The following is a 25,020-nucleotide window of genomic DNA, read 5'->3' on the forward strand; positions in this document are numbered from 1 at the left end:
AGCACACACCTAGGGGACCCAGCACTCCTCAGAGGACCCAGGACCACCTAGAGAGGACCCAGGACACCCCCGGGGGACCCAGGACACCCCAGGGGGACCCAGGACACCTCCATGGGGACCCAAGACACCCCCAGGGGACCTGGGACACCCCCAGAGGACCCAAGACCACCTAGAGGGGACCTAGCACACCTCCAGGGGACCCAGGGTCACCCCAAAATGACTGGCTGCCTGACAGTCATGAGGCCTCTCGGTGGAGGCAGGCAGCCAGGGACCTAGTGCAGGTACCCAAGGTCAACCCTGCTCCACCCCAACCACCCATGATGGGGGTGGGTCCTTTATCCCTGGTCCCTCCTGCAGTGCTCGAGCTGGCTGGGTGTCCGTGGCACCTTTAAATGGGAGTGGAGGTCCCTGAGACCCCAGCCTGGGAACTTCACTGCCTGGGGACCAGGGGCCCTGCCCCAGGGGTGCTGCTTTATGCCCCAGGAGGGCTGCCCCAGGCCAGGGACAGGACACCAGGCCCACCCACGGGGCCTAACGGGCAGCCAGAGGGGCTGCCCGGTGGTAGTCCTGGAGCCTCTCCCAGGAAAGGGCCAAACCTCATCCCCAGGGGCCCAGGCCTGAAAGAGGGGCCCTCCCTGCAGGGGCCCCCATCTGAGGTGGGAGCCAGGGCTGAGGCAGGCCCCCAGCACCCATCTGATCCAGGGGCTCCACTGCAGGTGTGTCCACAGGCTGACCCCTGCCAGAGGGGGTGCTGCTCTGCAACCCCAGCTTCACCCCCACCCCTGAGCCAGCACCAGGGCGCTGTGTCCTTGCCTGGCGCGCCCAGCCCAGGGTCCAACCCATCCCCTCACCCGTCTATGGCCTCTGCACCCAGGCTGGTAGCCGGTGGGGAAACCAAGGCTCCGAGCACAGACCAGACTTCCCGTGTAGCCGATGGCAGCCTCTCCCCTGAGGGGTGGTCCTGGGTCCCCTGGGGGTACCAAGGTCTTAGTCATCTCGGGCCACCATAACAAATACTACAGACGGGGGGAGGGACTTCAACACAGACATATATTGTTCCCTGTTGTCGAGGCTGCAAGTCCCGGCTGAAGCTGTCGGCACGTTCTGTGTCTGTGAGAGCTCTGCCCACTCACAGACGGCCGCCTGCTCTGTGTCCTCACCTGGCCAGAGCTCTGGTGTCTGCCCTCTTCTTACAGGGACACCAACCCCACCATGGGGGCCCCAACATCATGACCTCCTCTAACCCCAATCACTAATCCTCTAACCCCAACCCCTCCTCTAATCCCAAGGGCCCCACCTCCAACACCTTCACACTCGGGGGCAGGGCCTCCACACATGAATTCAGTCTGTAGCACCCAGCGAGGAAGAGAACACTCGAAGGAGAGCCCAGCGTCGGGAGTCAGGCCTGGGGACCCACAGCTGATGCACATGCGTGCGTGTGTGTGCGTGTGCCGCCTGTGTGCATGCGTGCATCTGTGCATGCTGCACACCCCAGGGGCGGGCCACAGGAGGCCCAGAGGGGACATCCACGCTGGCCAGCTGCCGACAGGGCGTCCTGGCAGAAGTGAGGCCCAGATAGACGGGCACGACGTCCATTCTCCCCTGACTGTTGACCCCAAGACGACAGCGCGGGCTGAGCGCAGAGGCTGCAGCGGGTGAAGCCAGAGAGGCTGGAGGCAGCCCCGCCCTGGACCCTGGACGGCACCGCCCGGCCCTGTCCCCGCCTGGCCCGCGACTTCCCTGTGGCCGGTCTGTGGGCTCTCCTCCTTGTCCCTCTTGTTGTCCCACAGCCTATTTGTTGAAGAGGGTGGGGTGCTCGTCCTATAGGCCATCTCAAGACAGCACCCGAGGCGTCCTGCCCACCAGCTGGGCTGCAGGCCAGCCGGCGCTCCCTGCTGGATCCTCCGCAAAGAGAATTTTCCACCCTGCGTGGGGTCATTGAGGGGCCAAACTGGAGGAAAAGCTCAGGTAGAATCCTGCCTCCACTTACCATCTTCACACGGAGGCCTGAACCCTGCCCCTCCTCCGAGATGCGGTTACAACCAGTGTGACAGTCCTCGATCCTCCACTCACCCTCCTCCTCTGTCCTCCTTCTCTGTCCTCAATTCTCCACTCACCCTCCTCCTCCTCTGTCCTCCTCCTTGTTCTCCATCCTCCATTCTCACCCTCCTCCTCCTCTGTCCTCCTCCTTGCTCTCCATCCTCCATTCTCACCCTCCTCCTCCTCTGTCCTCCTCCTTGTTCTCCATTCTCACCCTCCTCCTCCCCGTCCTCCTCCTTATCCTCCATTCTCACCCTCCTCCTCTGTCCTCCTCCTTGTCCTCCATTCTCACCCTCCTCCTCCCCGTCCTCCTCCTTATCCTCCATTCTCACCCTCCTCCTCCTCTGTCCTCCTCCTTGTCCTCCATTCTCACCCTCCTCCTCCCCGTCCTCCTCCTTATCCTCCATTCTCACCCTCCTCCTCCTCTGTCCTCCTCCTTGTCCTCCATTCTCACCCTCCTCCTCCCCGTCCTCCTCCTTGTCCTCCATTCTCACCCTCCTCCTCCCCGTCCTCCTCCTTATCCACCATTCTCACCCTCCTCCTCCTCTGTCCTCCTCCTTGTCCTCCATTCTCACCCTCCTCCTCCCCGTCCTCCTCCTTGTCCTCCATTCTCACCCTCCTCCTCCCCGTCCTCCTCCTTATCCACCATTCTCACCCTCCTCCTCCTCTGTCCTCCTCCTTGTCCTCCATTCTCACCCTCCTCCTCCCCGTCTTCCTCCTTATCCTCCATTCTCACCCTCCTCCTCCCCGTCCTCCTCCTTATCCTCCATTCTCACCCTCCTCCTCCTCTGTCCTCCTCCTTGTCCTCCATTCTCACCCTCCTCCTCCTCTGTCCTCCTCCTTGTCCTCCATTCTCACCCTCCTCCTCCCCGTCCTCCTCCTTGTCCTCCATTCTCACCCTCCTCCTCCCCGTCCTCCTCCTTGTCCTCCATTCTCACCCTCCTCCTCCCCGTCTTCCTCCTTATCCTCCATTCTCACCCTCCTCCTCCTCTGTCCTCCTCCTTGTCCTCCATTCTCACCCTCCTCCTCCTCTGTCCTCCTCCTTGTCCTCCATTCTCACCCTCCTCCTCTGTCCTCCTCCTTGTCCTCCATTCTCACCCTCCTCCTCCCCCGTCCTCCTCCTCTGTCTTCCATCCTTCTCCAGGCCTTGGAAACCCTAGGAACAGCCCATCTCTGCTCTGCCTGATCATCAGCTAAGTCCCCTGCCAGAGACATCACTGAGCCCTCGCAGGACACCAGGTCCCCTGGGTGATCGCCATCCTGGAGGAGAGTGCCTGGCACTCAACCAGCTGGTCTTTTTCGACAACCCACACAGCTGCTGCTCCCCATGGAAGGTGCGGCGTCCACCCTTATGAGCCGTGGCAGGGACAGGAGAACCCATCACCCACTGGGTCCCCTTGTGCCATGAGTGTCTGTCAATCTGGGGAGACCCCGTGCTTCCAGGGTCCTGGGGCGCTGACCACTCTCTCCACCCTGCTGGGACCCTCACACCAATGCTCTCATGAGCAGAGAGGAGGATCTTGGGCAAGTCCTGTACGAACGTGCCAGGAGTCTGTGGGTTCAGGGCAGTTGTAAAGATGAAGTTGTATATTCTGGGTGGAAAGAGGGCTTGATTCCCTTCTGAGCATTTTAAAGGGAAGACATTTATGATGTTTGGCTAGCTAGCGGAAACACAAATGTAGCTAATGCCGCTCCCACGTAGAAAACAAGAAGCGTATTAACACTTTCCAGTATTTCATATTAATATCTTATTGGATATTCTCAAAAACGGTGTCTTTCATTTCACAGTAGAAGGACCTGAGGCTCAGAGAGGTTGGAATGATTTGCTTAAGTTCTCACAACGGACGGTGCTTAACCAAGTCTCTCCTGAGACTAACAACAAGCAGCTCGTAAGACCAGGGCAAGTGACGACCCAGTGCAGCATCACAGCCTTCGTGACATTCTGGACCAAAACGGGACAATAATGGGAAAACTCGGAAATACATATAAAGTCTGGAGTTCAAGCTTTGAAAAAGTGCGTAAAGCGTTAAAAGTTCCCGTGGGGACACAAAGACAACGTGCTTGAAGACAGCTCACCAGATGAGACTCCTGCGTGTATGCAAGTGGATGGAAGGATTTTAACCACACAGTTGCTTTAATACAGAAACTTTGGAAAAACCTAAATGCCCACCGACATTTTAAAGGATGAAGAAGTGGTTGTGTCATTGGGCAGTGAGGGTTACAATGACTCTTAACAATGAACTGGAATTGTATCCAGGGTTAGCCGTAAAAAACATGTCAGTCAATAAAGTAAGGGATCAAGAGAAGAACAACCAGCTGAAGTTGGGGCTTCTGTTCCCGGCACCACCCGTGGCTCCTGGTGCCCCCACCGCTCCCTCAGCCCCAGAGGCTCAGCCCTTCAGGAGGCAGCAGAGGAGAGGTAGGCGTGAGGCTGAAGAGGAGATGAGGCCGGAGCTCATGGAGGAAGGAAGAACGTGCCAGAAGGACAAGGAAAGAGGCCCCGCCAGGCAGCACAGCCTGGGTGAGGACGGCAGGGCTGCGGAGGGCCCTGGGGTCCTGGCATCTGCCCACAAGGCCTTTGGGACCCCCTGCTCAGGAGTGCAGACCTGGTCACAGCTGCAGGACGCCCTCCCCAGGGCAGAGCTGGAAGGGGGCCCTTGGCCAGGCGGTGAGGGCCCAGGAGGAAGGGAGGTACCTGAGGGATATCCTGGGCTGACCACTGACCACCAGTCGTGTGGGTAGCAGGAGAGGGAGTGGCCGGGCCTGGCTCTGCATGGGTGATGGGCTGACTCACCAGGTGGCGGGGTGGGAGGGCACTGAGAAAGGGGAGTTGGCTCTGGGAGTGCTGCTCTGGACAGGCCTCTGGGAGGAGGCGTCATGGGCCCTGGACGCAGGGAGGGGGCCGCACGGGGTCCCTGGGTGCAGGGAGAGCTGGAGCCATAGGTACAGGGAGGGAGCACAGGGGCACACACGTCCAGAGGACAGGGACCAAGGTGGGGTTTACCAGCACCCCACTTGTCTCCCTGTCTGGTGCTGGCCATCTCCTCTTGGATCTGAGTGCACCACACACCCAGGGCAGGAGTTGTCCTGGCCCCAACCTGCCCTGGCAGCGTGGACCCGGGGACCATGATCCAGGACACGTGTGGCCTGTCTCTAGGCCTGAGCTCAGGGTCCTCGCCAGGACCACAGCAAGTCCCAAGACAGGGGGGCTGTCTTCTCAGTCCAGGACCCCAACTCCCAGGGGTCAGGAAACCCGGGCGCACCACACGGGAGGCTGCTGTGGAAATTAATAAGGAGACCTTAACTAAACTGGATGGGGAAGGCCTGCGGGGGGAGCGCTCAGCCCATCACATGCTGTCGATCACACCAAAGAGGCAACGAGACCAAGGAAGAGACAGAGCACCTTCCACAGCAAGTGCAGCTACTTTACTAGGAGGGAAGATTTCTCTCCCCAAGGGCAAGAGCCCAGCCAATGAGAAATGCTGCAGCTCAGCCAATGGGAAACGTCGCAGCTCAGCCAATGAGAAACATCGCAGCCCAGCCAATGGGAAACATCACAGCCCAGCCAATGAGAAACGCCTCAGCCCAGCCAATGAGAAACGTCACAGCCCAGCCAATGAGAAACATCACAGCCCAGCCAATGAGAAACGCTTCAGCCCAGCCAATGAGAAACGCTGCAGCCCAGCCAATGAGAAACGTCACAGCCCAGCCAATGAGAAACGTCACAGCCCAGCCAATGAGAAATGCCTCAGCTCAGGCAATGAAAGATGCCACAGCGCAGCCAATGAGAATCCATTGCTGCCCTGATCTGTTCCTCTCCCCCAGTGGACTTTCCTTTAGAACAGTCCCTGCCTCTCCCCCTTTTCTCTATAAAAGCAGCTCCCTCCTTCGCTCTCTGGATTTGCCCGTGGTTCCCCGTAGCATGCGCAGCCTGAATTGCAGTTCTTTTGTCTGTTCCTGAATAAACTCATTTTGAGATAAAATAACAGGCAAATTTGCTTTTTAAGTTGACACTGCAAAACACAAGAGATGCAACAAGTGCCAGTGAATGGGGGTTGTGGCAAAATTGTACCATGTGTAAGAAATGGTGAGGCCCAAACTCAACATGGAGAGGACCCCACGACAGTGACTGCAGTTTTTTGGAACACGAGGCATTTCAATCCTCAGAACAGCCACAAGGTTGTCTCATGACAGACATCCTCCCAAGATGTTAGGAGAAAGGATGACCGAGAAAAACTGAAAACGAACCTCGCTCCAACATTGGTTACAAGGACGGTCTGTGTGGCTCTGACCAGCTTTCAGAGGGGAAGCCTCGAGAATCCCCAGGGCATAAGTGCCTGCCCCGGGGAGGAAGGGACCCTGAGGCCACCACTGTCCACGTTCCATAGTCAGGAACCATGAAAGGACTGAGAGAAACATCCAGAAAACTCCTGGTAAACTGCCAACTGTGGTTATCATTAGAAATGGTGGGGAGGTAATATCTACTTGCATATTATTTGAATTCTGAACGCAGAGCACAGACTTCTTTTGCCAACCTTAAAAAAAGAGCCAGTTATTGTATCAGCAAAATGAGTTTATTTGGAAATAGCCAAAGAATTGCAATTCAAGATGTGCATGCTGTAGCAGACCAGGGGCAAATCCAACAAACAGGGGAGAGGAACGTCATTTTTTAGGGAGAAAGGAGGAAATTGGGAGGGTTGTTCTGCATGAAAGTCCATCGAGAAGAGCAGGAATTCAGGGTGGTGGTGGTTTCTCATTGGCTGAGTCGCGGGGGTTGTTGACTTCTGTGTGGGATGGAATGCACGTTTCTTCCTATAATTAAGAATTCTTTCCTATTGACTCTTGTTGAGGTCTGTAACTGACCTCGAGTGGTACTGTGGGGGAGCTCCCCCTTCTGGCCCCCTGACTCGGTTTTAAATGAGGTTTCCTTTTATTAGTTTTCACACTTTGCCAGAAAGAGAAGTGAAAGACAAAATTTGTTCCAGGAGAAGAGAGTGGCTGTGGAGCTTCCTGGGGTCAGAGAGCTCACGGTCAGGTACTGGGCAGTTTGGTTTCTGAAACAGTCAAGGGCCTGTGGCACAACGAGAAGCACGTATGTGTTCTTTCTCCCTGGTCCTGACACAGTTCCTGAATCCATTAGAATTTCCTGGGTGATAGGAGCATCTTTGTACTAATAAGGTGACTCTTAATGGCACCTAGATGGCCTCAGGATGGGGCTGGTCACCAGGAAGACCAAGCCTTGCTTAGAAGCTTGGGACTTTCAGCTCCACCTCTCAACCTCCAGAGAGGGGAGAAGACCTGAAAAGGGAGTTAAAGATGATCATGCCGAGGTGATGAAGCCTCCATAAAACCCTAACAGGATAGGGCTTGGGGAGCTTCTGGGTTGGTGAACACGTCCACACAGGGAGGGTGATGCACCCCAACTCCATGGGGACAGAAGCTCCTGCACTTGGGACCCTTCTGGATCTCGCCCCATGTGCTTCTTCATGGGGCTGTTCACCTGTATCCATTACATATCTTATATAATAAACCAATAAACGTAGGTAAGTGTTTCCCTGAATTCTGTGAGCTGTTCTAGCAGATTATCAAACCTGAGGAGGGGGTCCTGGTAGCCCTGACTCACAACCGGTCAGTCAGAAGTGAGGCAGGCCTGAAGTGGGACAGTCTTGTGGGCCTGAGCCCTTAACCTGTGGGATGTGACACCATCTCCAGGTAAATAGTTTTAGAATTGAGTTAAATTGTTGAACACCCAGCTGGTATCTGCCAAGAATGGGAGAATTGGTTGTGGTTGTTGGAAAACACCCCAGGACCCATCTATTCTAAAAGCTTAAGGGGCATTGTAATTGTAACAGAAAACTTCACTGAGGATACATGTAACACTGGGGGGGGGGGGGGGAACCCGTAAGGAATAAAGATACATGAACTGATCCTGTCACCTGTACATACACAGCCGTCCTTTATAGCCATTTAAAAATTCAAGTCAGTATTTTACACTTTAATTCTGTTAACGTCCTAATAAATTGCTACTACACAATGGGATATTGTAAATGCTGAACATTTCAATAGCTATTTTGCTTTGTAAAACATCAGTCACCTGCAGAAATTATCTGATGCAGGGGGTTCCACCTGTGCCCTCTTATCACTAGAAGAATTCTTGCGCACTTTGAAAAGACTTTGCAACAAAGACGGAAGAGCAGTCACGTATTTTCGCAAATGATGCTGGAGGTGCATTGGCACCCACGGGCACGTCAAATGCGGATCCAGTGAGGCTGAGGCCGGTGTTTCTCCAGGACAAGCCCACAAAGCCTCCCTAATTTTCCTCATTTCTTACCCGTGTGATTCACGTCAACACAAAGCAACCCAATGGCCAAGCAGCAGGGTTTTTAAGGCTCCTCCCAGGTTACTCCAATGCATCCAAGGCTGTACCACGGGCATCAGCCTCAGTTCCAAACAAGGCAGGAAGGTCCGACTCCCAGGTCAGCCTCAGAGCTCTGCAGACCCACTCCACAGCAAAATAGGTAAATCTGGTGAAAGCTAATTTAAAAAACCAAACATTTATGACCTCTGAAAATGGTCCTTCATACGTACAGCAAATGGAGGGACATTGATTCAAGGAAATCTACTAAAACTCGTTAAGAACAGTGAGAACCTGGGGCACTTGAGCTCAGCTTGGCAGAGCTCCAGTTGGGGTGGGTGTGGCCAGGAAGACAGGCTCCGTCTCCCCCTGGCTCTCCCTCCCCCTGGCTCCCCACGAGGGCTGTGGGATCTGCGGGGGGCAGGCCAGCAACATTTCTCATCCCCCAACTCCAGGCCAGAGGGGCTATCTTCCTGGTGAGCGTGGCCGCGAGTTGGGGATGCCCTTCCTCCGCCTGGCACCTGCCCCCCACTGGGGGCTCGACTCCATCCGTGGAGGCCTGGCAGGCTGAGAACACTGAGACCTGACTGTGCCCACCACAGCTCACTAACAGAGCAGAGGTTCCAGCCCAGGAGAGCCAACAAGCAGACGAGGGTTGCCGCTGCCCAGAGCCCAGCTCACCCACCACCCAGGGGAGGCGTTAAGATCTCCCCAAGGGAAACAGATTTCTCTGAAAAAGAGTTGAAAGAGAGTTGAGGCCTGAGGCTGCTCTTGAAAACAACAGCTCCTCTTAATCAAGAGCAAGAAGCTGCACCACAGTTTACCTGCTAGTTCACCAGAGAGAACCATGGAAAGAGACGGCTCAGAGGAGACCTTGGGTTGAAACAAACCTCAGAGACTGGACTCGAACTGAGCCCTGGCCAGAAGACTGTGGAGCAGTCTATGCCCCAGGGCATTGCTGAAAACATCAGGCCAGTCGGCCAGCAATTAGTGGAGCCCGACAGCTGGGTGTGATGCCAGCTGAGACAGGCAGCTTAATGGGGGGATCAGGAAAGAGACGGTCAGAGGGCACGCCAAGAGTCCTGCATCCTGGGGAGTGCTCGTGCTCCAGCTGCACCCTCGGAGGAGTGACACCAGGGGCGTCACTGAGCACAGAAGTACACAAGCACCTGCGAAAACAAGCTGCAGAGGGAGGAGGGCAAACGGGGGCCAGAGTGGATGCAATATCCAGTTTTCAATGAAAAAAAAATTAAGAGACAAGCAAAGAACAGGAAAGTGAGCCACACACAGGAAGGAAGAAAAGCAGGAAGAGCTCTGCCCGTGAGGGCCCACATGTTGGGCTTGGTGCACGAGGCTTCTCGGCAGCCATTGTAACTGTTCAAAGAACTCGAGGAAACCACAGGAAGAGGGAAAGGAAGGTGCCGTGATGACGTCTCACCAAACACAACAGCGATCAAGAGACAGAAATTACAAAGTGAAACCTCCCCTGGGGGACTCACTGGTAGATGTCACCTGGAAGAAGAAAGAATCCACGAACTTGAAGACAGATTGCTACATTTACACAATCCAAAGAACAGAGAACAGAGAACAGAGATGACGAACGCCAACAATCCTCAAGAAACGTGGGAGGCCCTTAGGCGCACCAGGATAGCATGATAAAAACAGGTCACCCAACACGATTGACAGCTCGTTACTCATCAGAGACAACCGGCCCCACGAGGCAGCAGGAACAGAGCACGGACTCAGGGTAAATCCTCCTCTGTCGGCACAACAGCTCATCAGCCAAAATGGGATCTTCAAAAACGTGAGTCAGAGCACTGAAATAAATGCAACATGCTTGAAATTATGTTACTATTATTCAGATCAGTAACTATTATTAAACCTGATTTCAAATCCTGGGGATGCTTTGAAGTGCCTGCTGGTGGGACTGCAATGCTGTTGGTTGAATTCTAGGAATTCTCTCCTCCGTCCTTGGGGTGTCCTCACGGGGTTCAACAGGAATTCAGTGGTGATGACTTATTTGGGTGAAAATCCAAAAATGACTCCGTAGTTGGACAGAGTGTTTCAGGAAGCAGAGCTGGCATAAGAATTTAAACAACTTACATGCGTGGATTTTGATGATCTAACCCTGCATCCACTAAAACAAATTCCAGAGAATGCGTATGAAAAAGATTTTGGCCCAGAGTATTTGCCTTTGAAAAGGCTCGTGGAAAATCCTCTTGACATGTCCCAGGAAGGTGAACCTCTGGGCGCCCTTGCACGGGTGTCAGCAGCACAGCTGGGCCCTCCTTCCCCGTCATGGTTTAAAATTAGAGCCCGCGGGCCCTGGGCCCATGGCAGAACACGGGCCACCTCCCCCCACAGCCACCTTCCCTCCCTGGAAACGCCAGATTAGGGGGCACAGAGTCCAGAGCAGAAACGCAGGGCCGCAGTTAACCGGGTGACTTAATTTGGCGATCCTGCCACCCTATCACGCTTGGAGAGTGGACCTCCTCGGGCCACCACTTTGCCACAGTGACGCAGTTGCTTCGTCTCAATCCCCTGCCTCACTGGCCTTTCTGAAGAGACCCCAGCTCTGTCTCCCAGGTTTCAGCTCATGCAACATCCTGTCGGCCTCTCCTTGTCCCAGGGCTGTGCTGCCAGAGGCTCTGGACAAAGTCATTTGTGTTTTGGGTTTTTTTTTTTTTCCATTTTTTCTTTTTTCATTTTTATTTATTTATTTATTTGCTGAGGAAGATTAGCCCTGAGCTAAATCTGTTGCCGATCTTCCTCTTTTAAAACTAGTTTTTTTAATTTTGTCTGAGCTGCCACCACAGCATGGCCACCAACACACGAGTGGTACAGGTCCGTGCCCAGGAAGTGAACCCAGGCCACCGAAGCGGAGTGCACCGAACTTAACCACTGAGCATCGGGGCCAGCCCTGGACAAAGTCATCTGCGAGGCATACCACAAAGCTGTCAGGGCCTCCACATGGCCACTGCTGGGTTTTCACCAGCCAGAGCCGGGGCTAGCACAGAAGGAGAGTCGAGAGGACAGAGAAAGCCGTCCAAGCGAGAGGCAGGCCCCACTTTCCAACCACAGACCCAGATGTCACTGAGCTGGGGAAGCTGCGGCAGCTTGGAGTCTGGAAGCTGGCCTGCACACCTCCAGACACAGATGTCCCTGCAGAGGAGCCGAGAATCTTCTGGACAACCAGCTCGCTCTGAACAAACAGAAACCAGATCTCCACTCAGACCTGTCATGGGGCGAATGGTGTCCCCAGAGAAACGTATGTTGAAGTCCTCAGCCCAGAATCTGTGCCTGGGATCTTCCTGCAATCAAGTTAGATGAGGTCCTTAGGATGGGCCCCAGCCCAATAACTGGTGTCCTTCTAAGGGGGAATCTGGACACAGTGACACACTCAGAGGGAAGACAACGTAGAGACACAGGGAGGAGCCATGTGAAGACGGAGGCAGAGACCAGAGGGACGCAGCCACAAGCCAGGACGCCGGGGGGACCAGGAGCTGGAAAAGGCAGGAAGGATGCCCCCTCGGGCCTCCAGAGGGAGCACGGCTGCCCACACCTTGGTTTTGGGCTTCTGTGGGAGAACAAATTTCTGCTTTTTTAAGCCACTCAATTTGCGGTAATTTATTACGGCTGTCCTAGGAAATTAATACAATGCTATACATGAAATTCAAGCTGATTAAACATGGAATTGCCACACAACCTCCAGTTCCACGCCTAGGCACAGACTCAAGAGGACAGAAACACAGCCACGCAAAACGTGTACGTGAGTGTTCACAGCGGCGCTGTCCACAATCGCCAGAATGCGGAGACACCCAAATATCCACCGACTGGTGAGTGGACAAACAGATAAACAGAGTGTGGTCTATCCTGACTGAATCCCATTCAGCCACAAAGAGGAATGAGGCACTGAAATGTGCTGCAACTCGGACAAATCTTGGAGACACTATATTCGGTGAGAGAAGCCAGACACGAAACGCCACATTTTGCCTGTTTCTTTTCATAGGAAACGTCCAGAACAGGCAAATCCACAGAGACAGAGTGGACTAGAGGCCAGCAGGTCTACGGGGAGGGGACAGGGAGCAAGTGCTAGTGGGTGTGGGGTTTCCTTTTGAGATAAAGAAAATGTTCTGATGGTTGCACAGCATTGAGAATGTGTTAAATGCCACTAAACCACACACTTTGAAATGGCTAATTTTATGTTATGCAAATCTTATTTTAATAAAAAAAATCCAGCTGAGATTAATTTAAAAACCTAACAACAAAAAAAAAACCTTTTAGAAGAAAATTGGGAATACGTGTATGCAACGATTTCTTGGGCAAAACGCAAAACAGAAGATATCCTAAAAGAGAAAAACTTAATTTGACGACATTAAAACTCGTCACGTCTGCCTGCAAAAGTCACCAAAGAGGGGCTGGCCCCGTGGCCGAGTGGTTAAGTTCGCACGCTCCACTGCAGGCGGCCCAGTGTTTCGTTGGTTCGAATCCTGGGTGCGGACATGGCACTGTTCATCAAACCACGCTGAGGCAGTATCCCACATGCCACAACTAGAAGGACTCACAACAAAGAATATACAACTATGTCCCAGGGGGCTTTGGGGAGAAAAAGGGAAAAAATAAAAAATCTTAAAAAAAAAAAAAAAGTCACCAAAGAAACTCGAAGTGATGCCTGGTGCAGGTGTGGCTGCTGGTGCTCTGACACACGTGCGCCCTGATGCCGCACAAGACACCCATGGCAGCACGGGTGGCAAACGTCCTCAGCAAGCTCAGTCACTGGAGAATCAAAGGAATCGCTGAGGGCAGGGAGCTGTCACGGAAGAGCCCGCAGGGCCTCGCCCACCACACGGGAGACGCTGGTGGTGTTTAGACCCCATCTAAAGAGGCACATCCAGCACGATGCACCTACCATGCGGCCGGGTCGGCAAGCTGGAGAGCCGAGAGCTGACGCTCCGAGTCCAAGCACAGAAGACGGTGTCTCAGCTCAAGACACTCAGGCAGGAGGAGGGCCCTCTTCCTCCACCCAGTTTAGTCAGGCCTTCAACTAATTAGACAAAGCCCACCAGCTTGGGGAGGGTGATGTGCTGTGTACACTCCACCCATTCAACGTGAACCTCATCCAGAAACACCCTCGCAGACACTCCCAGAATCACGTTGGACCAAACACCTGGGATCCCCATGGCCGGGTCAAGTTGACATGTAAAATTAGCCATCATGACACCCATATCCATGCGGACATGCGAGTTGCAGGACAGAGAGAGCACATCTAGGCAAGAGCCATTTAAGCCTGGAGAGAGCGACTCATGGCAGAGGGTGTGGACACAAAAGCGTTGATGTCTCTGTGTCCGTAAGCACACAACGGCCGACCGTGGAGGCCTCAGGAGGGTCGACAAGACACACAGGCTCATGCCTTGGGCTTCTGTGGCGTGAAGTTGTACTCAGCAGGCGCATATCCATTACACTTAAAAACAACAATAGGGGAGTATTTTAGAAGACGGAAGCCAAGCTGAAGGGCTCTGGAGCTGCATCCGGGGCGGAGGGAGCTGGCAGGGCAGCACCGGGCGGGAACCTGGGCAACCCAGCCAGGCACAGGCAGCACTGTGGTCAGAGGGGAGGCCGGGGAGAAACCAGGAGGTGCCCAAACCGGAGTGTGTGTCCTGACCGGAGCAGCTGAAGATGACGGGCGGGCGGCTCACAGGGCAAAGAAAACGGGGGACCAGAGAGGCAGCAGCTGCAGAACACACAGTGCGGGGGCGAGGGCCATACGGAGGGCCAGGGTGAGGGCCAGGGTGAAGGTCAGGGTGAGAGCCAGGGTGAGGGTCAGGGCGAAGGTCAGGGTGAAGGTCAGGGTGAGAGCCAGGGTGATGGTCAAGGTGAGGGTCAGGGTGAGGGCCAGGGTGAGAGCCAGGGTGATGGTCAAGGTGAGGGTCAGGGTGAGGGCCAGGGTGAGGGCCAGGGTGAGGATCAGGGTGAGGGCCAGGGTGAGGGCCAGGGTGAGGATCAGGGTGAGGGCCAGGGTGAGGGCCAGGGTGAGGGTCAGGGTGAGGGTCAGGGTGAGGGTCAGGGTGAGGGCCAGGGTGAGGGCCAGGGTGAGGGTCAGGGTGAGGGCCAGGGTGAGGGTCAGGGTGAGGGTCAGGGCGAAGGTCAGGGTGAGAGCCAGGGTGAGGGCCAGGGTGAGGGTCAGGGCGAAGGTCAGGGTGAGAGCCAGGGTGAGGGCCAGGGTGAGGGTCAGGGCGAAGGTCAGGGTGAGAGCCAGGGTGAGGGCCAGGGTGAGGGCCAGGGTGAAGGTCAGGGTGAGAGCCAGGGTGATGGTCAAGGTGAGGGTCAGGGTGAGGGCCAGGGCGAGGGTCAGGGCGAAGGTCAGGGTGAGGGCCAGGGTGAGGGCCAGGGTGAGGGCCAGGGCGAGGGTCAGGGCGAAGGTCAGGGTGAGGGCCAGGGTGAGGGCCAGGGTGAGGGTCAGGGTGAGGGCCAGGGTGAGGGTCAGGGTGAGGGTCAGGGCGAGGGTCAGGGTGAGAGCCAGGGTGAGGGCCAGGGTGAGGGTCAGGGTGAAGGTCAGGGTGAGAGCCAGGGTGATGGTCAAGGTGAGGGTCAGGGTGAGAGCCAGGGTGAGGGTCAGGGTGAGGGCCAGGGTGAGGGTCAGGGTGAGGGCCAGGGTGAGGGTCAGGGTGAGGGCCAGGGTGAGGGCCAGGGTGAGGGCCAGGGTGAGGGTCAGGGTGATGGTCAAGGTGAGGGTCAGGGTGAGGGCCAGGGTGAGAGCCAGGGTGATGGTCAAGGTGAGGGTCAGGGTGAGGGTCAGGGTGAGGGTCAGGGTCAGGGTCAGGGTGAGGGCCATGGTGAGGCTCAGAGCAAAGGCAGGCAGAGGGTTAGAGTGAGGCCCAGGTGAGGTCCAGGGGTAGGTCTCAGGGGAGGTCCTGGGGCAGGGGAGGGTGACAGTCAGGTTGTGGGTCAGGATGAGGGTCATGGTAGGGCCAAGGTGAGGGAGGCTCTGAGCCCCTTGCAGAGACCCATCATCTCTCCAGCTTCCACGTGACGCTGAGCTGCGCTTTCTCTTTCAGGCTGACCCCTCAGACACGCAGTTCGCCCACGGCTGCAGGACTCCAGAGAAGAGCCCGGCCGTGTCTTATGAGGCCTTGGAGTGGTTTGCACACTGTAACAAACGCCACTGTCCTCCCTATGTTTTGTTTTTTTTTTTTTTTGCTGGTTTTGGAAGGTACAGTTATTTTTTTCATGAAAAATATATTCGTGATATTAACATACAATGGTCTTTTTATTATTTTAAATAAATTTTGTCTCATTTTTTATATCAATAGATTTATCACACCAGAAGCAAAGCTCTTTGGGGTCCACAAAAGTTGTTAGGACCTGAAGTAATTCCAAGGCCAAAACCCTCCCAAGTGACCCCAGATTTGCACGGGACATAAATCTAAAGCGCCAGCATTAAACCATGTAATGGTTTGAACAACGGACATGAGGACTCAGTTCCTAAGCTAACAGCTGTTGTGTGAGTGGTAGAAATGCACCAGTTAGGTACGTGTGTGTGTATCACGAACACACACATATTGTAGCTAAATGAAAAGGATTTGGAGGATGGACAACAAAAATAAAAATTTAAATAATGGTTTTTATCAGAGACACATCTAAAACATAAGCATATAGCAAAGTCCAAAGAAAAAGAACTGGAAAATACAGAAAAGGCAAATATCAACCAAAAGAAAGCTGGAGCAGCTATGCTACGAGGAAACAAAATTGGGGAAATCACAACTGAAGTTCAGAGGTCGTCAGAAGAGGCTCAGTCTGGCAGGGAGCGTAACTTCAACGGAACAGCTCATCTCTGACCAGAGTGTAAAAATTCACCAAAAACAAGACAAAGACAAGCTCCATTCATTTAGACATCACCTCTGAATAACTTAAGGCCAATAAACATTGCAATGGAAATTTTAATATATTTAGAACTAAAATGAAACAGAACCACTGCCTGTCCAGCAGTGGGACACACGGAGGACTCTGAGCAAGAAGTGGCCGTACGGCCCAGAGCAGAAAAGGAAGACGGCCCTCAGCCAAAAGCTACTCACCAATCTCAGAGGCTCGGAAGACAAACGTCGAACAAGCACAAGGGACATGTAAGGAGTGACAGAAGAATGATAAGAACAGAAATTAACAAAATAGAGCGCAAGAGGAAAGCAGAGAGGATAAAGAAAGCTACGTGTGCTTCCTCCACAAGCCTTTGTCAGAATTGACCAAGAAAAAAGGAGAGGATGTGTCTTTGGATAGTCCACACGAGGAAGGAAAGGATGCCACACACTGAAGAAGTGAGAGGATGCAAGCTGTAGCACAGGCCTGCCGCAGTCGGACTGTGTGCTGCAGGCTAGAAACAGGCACACGGCCGGGGGGCAGAATCCAGAGCCCAGAAACAAACCCTCGCGTCCACCATCGACTCATCTTGGACGAGGGCGCCAGGAACACACAACACGGAAAGACAGTCTCTTCAATAAATGGGGCTGGGAAACCAGACAGCCACATCCAAAAAATGAAACCGGATCCCTCTCTTACAGCACTCACAGAAATTAACTCAAAATGAATCAGAGTTAAACAGAAGACCTGAAGCCACAAAACTCCTGGAAGGAAACAGAAAAAAGCTCCATGACATCAGTCTCGGTGATGACTTTTGGACCTCACTCCCGAAGCACAGGCGACAAAGGCAAAACTAAACAGCTGGGCCCACATCTAACGAAAAAGCTTCTTTTTTTTTCATAAGATTGGCATCTGGGCTAACAACTGTTGCCAATCTTTTCTTTCCTTTTTCTTCTGCTTTATCTCCCCAACCCCCCCCTGTACACAGTTGTATATCTTAGCTGCATGGCCCTCTAGCTGTGGGATGTGGGACGCCGCCTCCACGTGGCCTGACGAGCGGTGCCATGTCTGTGCCCAGGATCCGAACCCTGGGCCACCGCAGAGGAGCGTGCGAACTTAACCACTCGGCCACGGAGCCGGCCCCTCACTAAAAAGCTTCTGCACAGCAAAGGAAACCATCAGCAGAGTGAAAAGGCAGCCTATGGGATGGAGAAAATATCCGCAAACCACATATCTGATAAAGGGTTAATATCCAAAATATCTAATGAATTTATGTAACTCAATAGCAAAAAACGAACAATCTGATTTAAAAATGGGCAGAAAATCCAAACTGACATTTTTCCAAAGACACACAGGTGGCCAACAGGGACATGAAAAGATGTTCAACATTACTGATCATTAGGGAAATGCAAATCAAAACCACAATGAGATTATCACCTCATACCTCCTAGAATGGCTATTATCAAAAATATAAGGAATATGGGGCTGGGCCAGTGGCTTAGTGGTTAAGTTCGCACACTCTGCTTTGGCGGCCCAGGGTTCGCAGGTTCCAATCCTGGGCACGGACACACACACCGCTCATCAAGCCATGCTGTGGTGGCGTCCCACACAGAAGAACTAGAATGACCTACAACTAGGACATACAACTGTGCACCGGGGCTTTGGGGAGAAAACACAAGATAAGAAATAACAAATATTGGCGAGGACATGGAGAAAAGGGAACCCTTGTGCACTGTTGGTAGGAATGTAAACTGGTGCAGCCACTATGGAAAATAGTATGGACGTTCCTCAAAAAACTAAAACTAGAAATACCGTATGACCCAGCTATCCCACTTCTGGGTGTTTAACCAAAGAAAATGAAATCAGTATCTTGAAGAGATGTCTGTGCCCCCATGTTCAATGCAGCCTTATTCACAGTAGCCAAGATATGGAAACTACCCGGTGTCATCGACAGACGAATGGATAAAGAAGCGGTGATCTAGTCACACCTCACAGGGACACGTTCTGAGAAATGTCATTGGTGATTTTGTGAACGTCACAGACAGTCCTTACACAAACCTAGGCGGTGTAGCCCACTGCAGAGCCAGGCTCCACAGCATAACCCATGGCTCCCAGGTGACAAACCTGCAGCATGTTCCTGCACTGAATATTGTAGGTGACTGTAACACAGTGTAAGTATTTGTGTGTCTAACGTAGCTAAACATAGAAAGGTAAGGTAAAAATACAGTGTAAAAGATAAAAACTGGTACACCTGTCTAGGGCACCTACCGTGAATGGAACCCGCAGGACGGGGAGTTGCTCTGGGTGAGTCAGTGAGTGAGGGGCCAGGACATCACTGCACACTAGGACTAAGTGACATTTATAAATATATATTTTCCTTTCTTCAATAAGAAATCACCTTATGGTGCCGGCCCCGTGCCGAGTGGTTAAGTTCGCGTGCTCTGCTTCGATGGCCCAGGGTTTCGCCGGTTTGGATGCTGGGCGCGGACGTGGCACCACTCATCAAGCCACGCTGAGACAGCATCCCACATGCCACACCTAGAAGGGCCCACAACTAAAAATGCACAACTATGTACCGGGGGGCTTTGGGGAGAAAAAGGAAAAGTAAAATCCTAAAAAATGATAATAATAGCGTTACCTTAGCTTACTGTGACTCTTTTACTTTAGAAACTTTTTAATTCTTTTTAACTTTTCGACTCTTCTGTAATAACACCTAGCTTAAAATACAAACATTTTACAGCTGTACAAAAAGTATTTTCTTCTTTCTATCCTTATTCTATAAGCTTTTTTCTATTTTTAAAATAGTTTAAATTCTTTTACTTTTTAAACTTTCTTGTTAAAAACTAAGACACAGTGCACATATTAGCCCAGGCTTACGCAGGGTCAGGGTCATCAACATCACTGTCTTCCACCTCCGCATCCTGTCCCACTGGGAGGTCTTCAGGGGCAATAACACGCATGGAGCTGTCATCTCCTATGATAACAGGCCTTCTTCTGGGACACCCCCTGAAGGACCTGCCTGAGGCTCTTACTGAGGAGGGGTCACTCTTTTCAGAAATACGTCCATGGTCGTTTGTTTCTTTTTCTCATCATGGGTTTTCTCATAAGCAGACAATGTACCATGAACATTCCTCTCTATTAATGGAAGCCTTCTGGTCTTGGGGTCCATGTTTTCAAACTTTTTAAAGAGCTTGCTGAGGTCTGCAAGAGCTTCTGCTAAACCCTTCACAGTGAGTTTTCTTGGAGGTTCCTCTTCTCTTTCTTCTCCTGCAGTTTCCTTCTCTCGTGCCTCTTCTTCAGCTGTGCGTTCCTGTTCCAGTTCCGACAGCTCCTGATACTGAACTCACAGAAGCAGAGTAGAATGGCGGTTGCCACGACGAGGGGAAGGAGCAAAAGGGGAGATGTGGCTAAAGGGTACGAACTTTCAGTTAGATAAAACGTTCTGAGGCTCTAATGTACAGCATGATTAGAAAAAAGATAAGAGGACGTTTGCCAAAGCCATCGCATTGTATGCTTTAAATGGATGCATTTTATTGTACATCAACTATACCTCAGCATAGACTTTTTTTATACAATAGGATATTAAGAATAATGTTATTACAAAAAATTTGAAAATTTAGATGATATGGACAAATTCTTACAAAACATACCCCCCCCCAAAATCAATAAACTTCAACAAGCATTCATGAGGTTTTTTAAAACTTAGCTAACTGGGGGGCCAGCCCTGTGGCCTAGTGGTTAAGTTCAGCGTGCTCCACTTTGGCAGCCCAGGTTTGGTTCCTGAGCGTGGACCTACACCACTCGTCAGTGGCCGTGCTGTGGTGGTGACCCACATACAAAATAGAGGAAGACTGGCACAGATGTTAGCTAGGGCTAATCTTCCTCAGCAAAAAAACTTAGCAAACTGGGACTTGAAGTCATGAAAACTTTCTCAACCTGAAAAAGGATTTCTACCAAAAATCTCAGCAGTCATCAGACCAAGTGGTGAAACAACCATGACGTTTCCTTTAAGGTCAAGAACAGTGAGGCACCACGTCCCTCTTTAACTCAAGCCATCACAGGAAAGCATGGAAAAAAATAAAGGTGTATGAGCTGCAAGAAAGAAACAAAACCGTCATTCATCTCAGATTAGCTGATTGCCTACAGTAAAAGCCCAAACCACCTGCAGAAAAGAGTCACTGAGAACCACTTACAATTTTGCAAATTTATTTCTAGACATCGTGAACAAAAGTTTAGATAAATGCAATTTCACAAGGATGCCATTTGCAATAGTATCAAAATTATTTTTAAGACCACACGGATTAATTTAACAAAAGGTATGTAAGAACTCTAGAAAAATGATACAATTGCTGTAAAACACATTAAAGTAGTCCTAAATAAATGGAGAGATGTGTGATGTTCATGGACTTGAAAACTCAAGAGCACCCCAATGGCAGTTCTCCCCAACGTGACCCAAACATTTAATGCATCCGATCAAAATGCTATTGTGCGTGTGCAAGAGGATGTATGTGAACAGATCATAAGCAGTCTGACTCTAAAATTCACGTGGATGAGCAAAGCGCCAACAGCCACGGTGCCGTCTCGAGGTCTTGGCTTGTTATAGAGCCGCACCAGAGCCAAAGAATTGTCCTCAAGATGCAGTAATTAAGACCACACGGTGCCAGCACAGGGACGGGCAGATGGAGCCCGTGGAGCAGAATGCAAAGGCCAGAAACAGACTCCCAGAGGTGGGCCAGTCGGGTGTGAGCAAGCACACTGCGGGTCAGCGCGGAAGGAGGGCTGCTCTGTGAGCAGGGTTGGGACAGCTGGTCACACAAACAGCAAAACGCCAAAGTTAACCCCACCTCACACCACACGTCCACATTGACCCCAGGCAATGAAAACCCGAGTGTGAAAGCAGACTACAGAAGTTTTAGAAGTGAGAGTAGATAACAGCTGCATGACCTCAGGTACAAAAAGCACACACCTTAAGAAAAAATCCATGAAAGTTAACTGGGTTGAAATTAAAAACTTCCGCCCTGAAAAGACATCACTAAAGAAAACGAGAATGTTCTGCATACGTCTGTTAGGTCTATTTGGTCTAAGGTATAGTTCAAGTCCAGTATTTCCTCAGATTTTCTGTCTGGATGATCTGTCCACTGCTGGAAGTGGGGTATGTGGTGACAGTTGCACAACAATGTGAATGTGCTTAATGACATGGAATCTATGCTTAAAAATGGTTAAAATGGTAATTTTTATGTTATATATATTTTACCACAATTTTAAAATAATGTAAACTTTTTTTAAAAATTGGATTGCCATATTTCATGGATTCCTAGAACTTCCTCCTCCTGTCTCCAGCCTCCTGCCACTCTCCAGCTGTCTGCACTCCGCAGTCACACCCATGTCTCCTGAAGGGACCCGACCTGTGGCGTGAGAGCTGATGCCACACACCTGGGCTCACTCCTGGACTGTCGGGGGGGTAGCTGTTCCCACGGGGAGCCGCTCTGAGTGGCCCCCTCTAGGCCCCCATGTTCAATTCCAGCCACTGAAACCCCTCCCACCCCAGAACCCCCCTCAGCACCTAAATGCCCGCTCACTCCAGTGCTCCCTCCCGGCCCCCAGGGGGAACAGGCGCTCTCTTTGGGACCCCTACCTGACCCGGCCCCGGGAGCCAGCTCAGCTGCATCAGAGCAAACCAACACGGGAAGCAGCTGATGCACAGACACGGCTTCTGACTCGGGGGGTGGGTGGTGGGGTCACGAGGGGCCGCTGGGGGCCCGGTTCCACTGCTGGACCCCCACCCAGGACCACCGGTTACGTCTCGGTGACCTGCACGCAGGGCTGTCACCCCCCCGCCCCCCGGCCGCCGCCTCCCTTCCTGGACCAGCAGTCCGTTCACAGCAGAGCCCCTGCCCCTCTAGGTGGTCTGTTCCATGACAGTGGGCCGCACCTGCCAGGCCTCCTCGCAGCGCCAGGTGCACACCGCAGACCCATGAGGGCGGGCGCAGCCCCAGCTGTGTGTTCCTGCACAGACAGGGAACAGGCCGGCGAGGTGCGGGTTGGTGCCGGGAGCCTGTGGCCAGGACACCGGGATGGGGTGGGGCGGACACATCCTGCAAGCTGTGGAGGCCGCTGGCCACAGCTGCTGCTCGGCTGGCCCACGTGGTGTCATCTTCTTACTGAAAGTCAGCAAAACTGAGACCAACAGCTTTGCTGGCAAAGTGTCACCCACAAGGGCTGCCCATGGGCATCACTTTAAGGACAGGAGCCCTAAGAATGCAAGATGCTCCCTAGGGCGGACCTGGGACACACCGAGGCCTCCCAAGACCCAGGGGGGTGGCCACCATCACCCCGCTCCACAGAACAGGTCAGTTATCCCCAGACAGGTCTGTAAGTCCGATGCACCTCCTACCAAAATCCCAGCAAGAGATCAGCCATACTCTTGAACTAGCTCAAGCTCCGTGAAGTCTAGAAACGGTAAAGGCTTGCCAAACAGCTGCTGCCCAGACCCAAATGTCGCCTGACACTGCCCTGCTGCCCGCCCAGGCATCTGAGCCGCCTCTGCACCCCTGCGCACCACACACGCGCACGCTCCCTTCCAGGATGTGTTGGGACCCCGCGGTGTGCGTGGTTCAACTCTGCTTGATCTTCCTCTCTCTCCGTCTCTCCATCTCCCTCCCCACAGCACTGCGTTTTATTCATAGCACTCAGCCCTTGCAGCTGACTCTCCTCTCCCACTGCGGGTTATGGGGTTATGTTTCCACACTGGCTCTAGACCTGAGGCCTGTCCCTGGTCGTCTGCCACTGGACAGAGCCCGGCTGAGTGGAGGGCTTGCTGTAGCCATTTCCTCCCTGTTTGTCCCCTTCCTGCACTTTAAAAATCTGCCAGCGCTGGCCTGCCGTGTGCCCCGTCTACCTTCTCCATTGGCAGTTCCTCTCTGCATCACCCACTGCCCATCTCACTCTTGAGCCATAAAGTAAGTTGGCCATAAAGTAAGTTTCCGGAAAATGAATCAGTTTTCCTTTGAGCTTTATTTTCCTCCTTTGGAGGAAAGTCTAAGCTGCAACACTTAGTTCATTGTCTTCTCCATTAGATACTGGAGAATATTGTGTAGTTACGTTTTGCTGATCAAGCATTTTCCTAAATCTATACTCTGGGCTCCCGGAGACTTCAGACTTTGTCCTCTTGACTGACATTCCAGTGTTTTTGGTGATAATATCAAATCCTGCATTGAGGGGATGCATTCTAACGAAAATTTTTATGAATATGGGGCAAATCTCTTAATTTCAAATATTCAATTAATACCAAGTAAAGTAGGGCCAAATTGACCAGTTCTACAGTTCTATCAATACGCGATTTATTTAAAATACACAGTATGCATGCTGAGAACTGCTAAAGTATGTCCACTTTTTTCACTACTAGATTTCTAGCATCCAACACAAGGAGGTTCTTAATATATTTGTAAAATTAATTAAATAAACTGATGTTCATGTCCTCAAAAGTCAAACAGACTTAAAGAAAGTTTGTTAGCGTAAATACAGGAAGTCATAGCCTTCCTGTGCACAACAAACTGTCATGCTCTCAATAAAAGAAAAAAAAAACGAAACATAAAAAAACAGCAAGGCCTCTTGTAGGCACAGACAAGCTTGTTCTAAAACTCACGTGGAAGGGCACAGGCCCCAGAGTAGCTAAAATGGTCTTGAAGAAGAAGAATAAAGTGGGAAGAATCACTCTACCCGACGTTAAGCCTTGCTATACAGCCCCAGAAGTCAGGGCAGTGGGTGTCGCAGAGGGACAGACACACGGATGAACAGGACAGAACAGAGACCCAGGAACAGACCCACACGAATCTGCCCAACTGATCTTTGATGGGAGCAAAGGCAATTCAACGGAGGAAGGAGAACCTTTAACAAGTGGTGTTGGAACAATGGGATGTCCGCAGAAAATGAACCTCGAGCTAAATCTCACACTTTGTGAAAATTAACTCAAATAACGGACTTAAATATACAACATAAAATTATAAAACTTTCAGGAAAAACATAGGAGAAAATCTTCAGAATCCAGGGCTAGGCAAAGAGCGCTTGGACTTGAGCGAGCCCTAAAGCATGATTCGTAAAAGGAAACACTGGTAACTTGATCTCATGAATATTAAAAGCTTTTGCTCAGCAAAAGCCCATGAGATGAGGATAAAAAGACAAGCTACAGTGGAAGAAAACATGTGCAAGCCAGTTGGTCCTCGTTACTTGCAGATTCTGTACTCGTGAACTCACCTACCCATAGGTTTACCTGTAACCGCGAAACCAGTACTCGAGGTGCTCTCGCAGCCTTGGCGGACACGCTCAGAGCTTCAAAGCTCGACTCTCCCACTGCCCAGGCTCCCAGCCGAGGTGGAACGAGGCCTCACCCTGCCCTCTTGTCCCAGCGCTCGGACTGTAAACAAGTGGCCTTTTCACGGTCTATTTGGTGCTCTGTTGTTTGCGTTCTTGTGCTGCTTGTTGGTAATTTCACTCTTTAAAATGGCCGGCAGGCGCCCAGCTGGAGTGCTGTCTAGTGTTCCCGAGCTCGAGAAGGCTGGGACGTGTGCAGGGAGAAAACACGTGTGTGAGACGAGCTTCCTCCAGGCACGAGCCCTCCAGTCACCTATTGGTCGGTTGACAAAAATGTCGTGCCCAGAGGCTGGTGGGACCCTCGCTCGTTCTTGCCCGGGGGCAGTGGCACGGGACTCGCCAAGTCAGTGTCTGTGTGATTTCAGACAGAACCACCTCCAACAGCGAGAATCCACCACATCCGA

The 25,020-nt window shown here is 52.2% G+C and overlaps 1 protein-coding gene across 1 annotated transcript; it reads right to left on the minus strand.

Annotated features, from left to right (window-relative positions):
• Positions 1 to 14,087: 14,087 nt before the first annotated feature.
• On the minus strand, positions 14,088 to 15,356 carry LOC138917353 (uncharacterized). The gene has a single exon (XM_070233367.1). It carries the CDS (start codon positions 15,354 to 15,356, stop codon positions 14,088 to 14,090), a length of 1,269 nt encoding a protein of 422 aa, XP_070089468.1.
• Between the last annotated feature and the right edge of the window lie 9,664 nt (positions 15,357 to 25,020).

The sequence above is a fragment of the Equus caballus genome, chromosome 14, assembly GCF_041296265.1.
Source record: "Equus caballus isolate H_3958 breed thoroughbred chromosome 14, TB-T2T, whole genome shotgun sequence".
In the NCBI taxonomy this organism is placed as follows: Eukaryota; Metazoa; Chordata; class Mammalia; order Perissodactyla; family Equidae; genus Equus; species Equus caballus.

Bases quoted from the DNA above. Each gene is read 5' to 3' on its own strand.
- LOC138917353 (XM_070233367.1), bottom strand. From the start codon at position 15,356: ATGACCCTCATCCTGACCCACAACCTGACTGTCACCCTCCCCTGCCCC.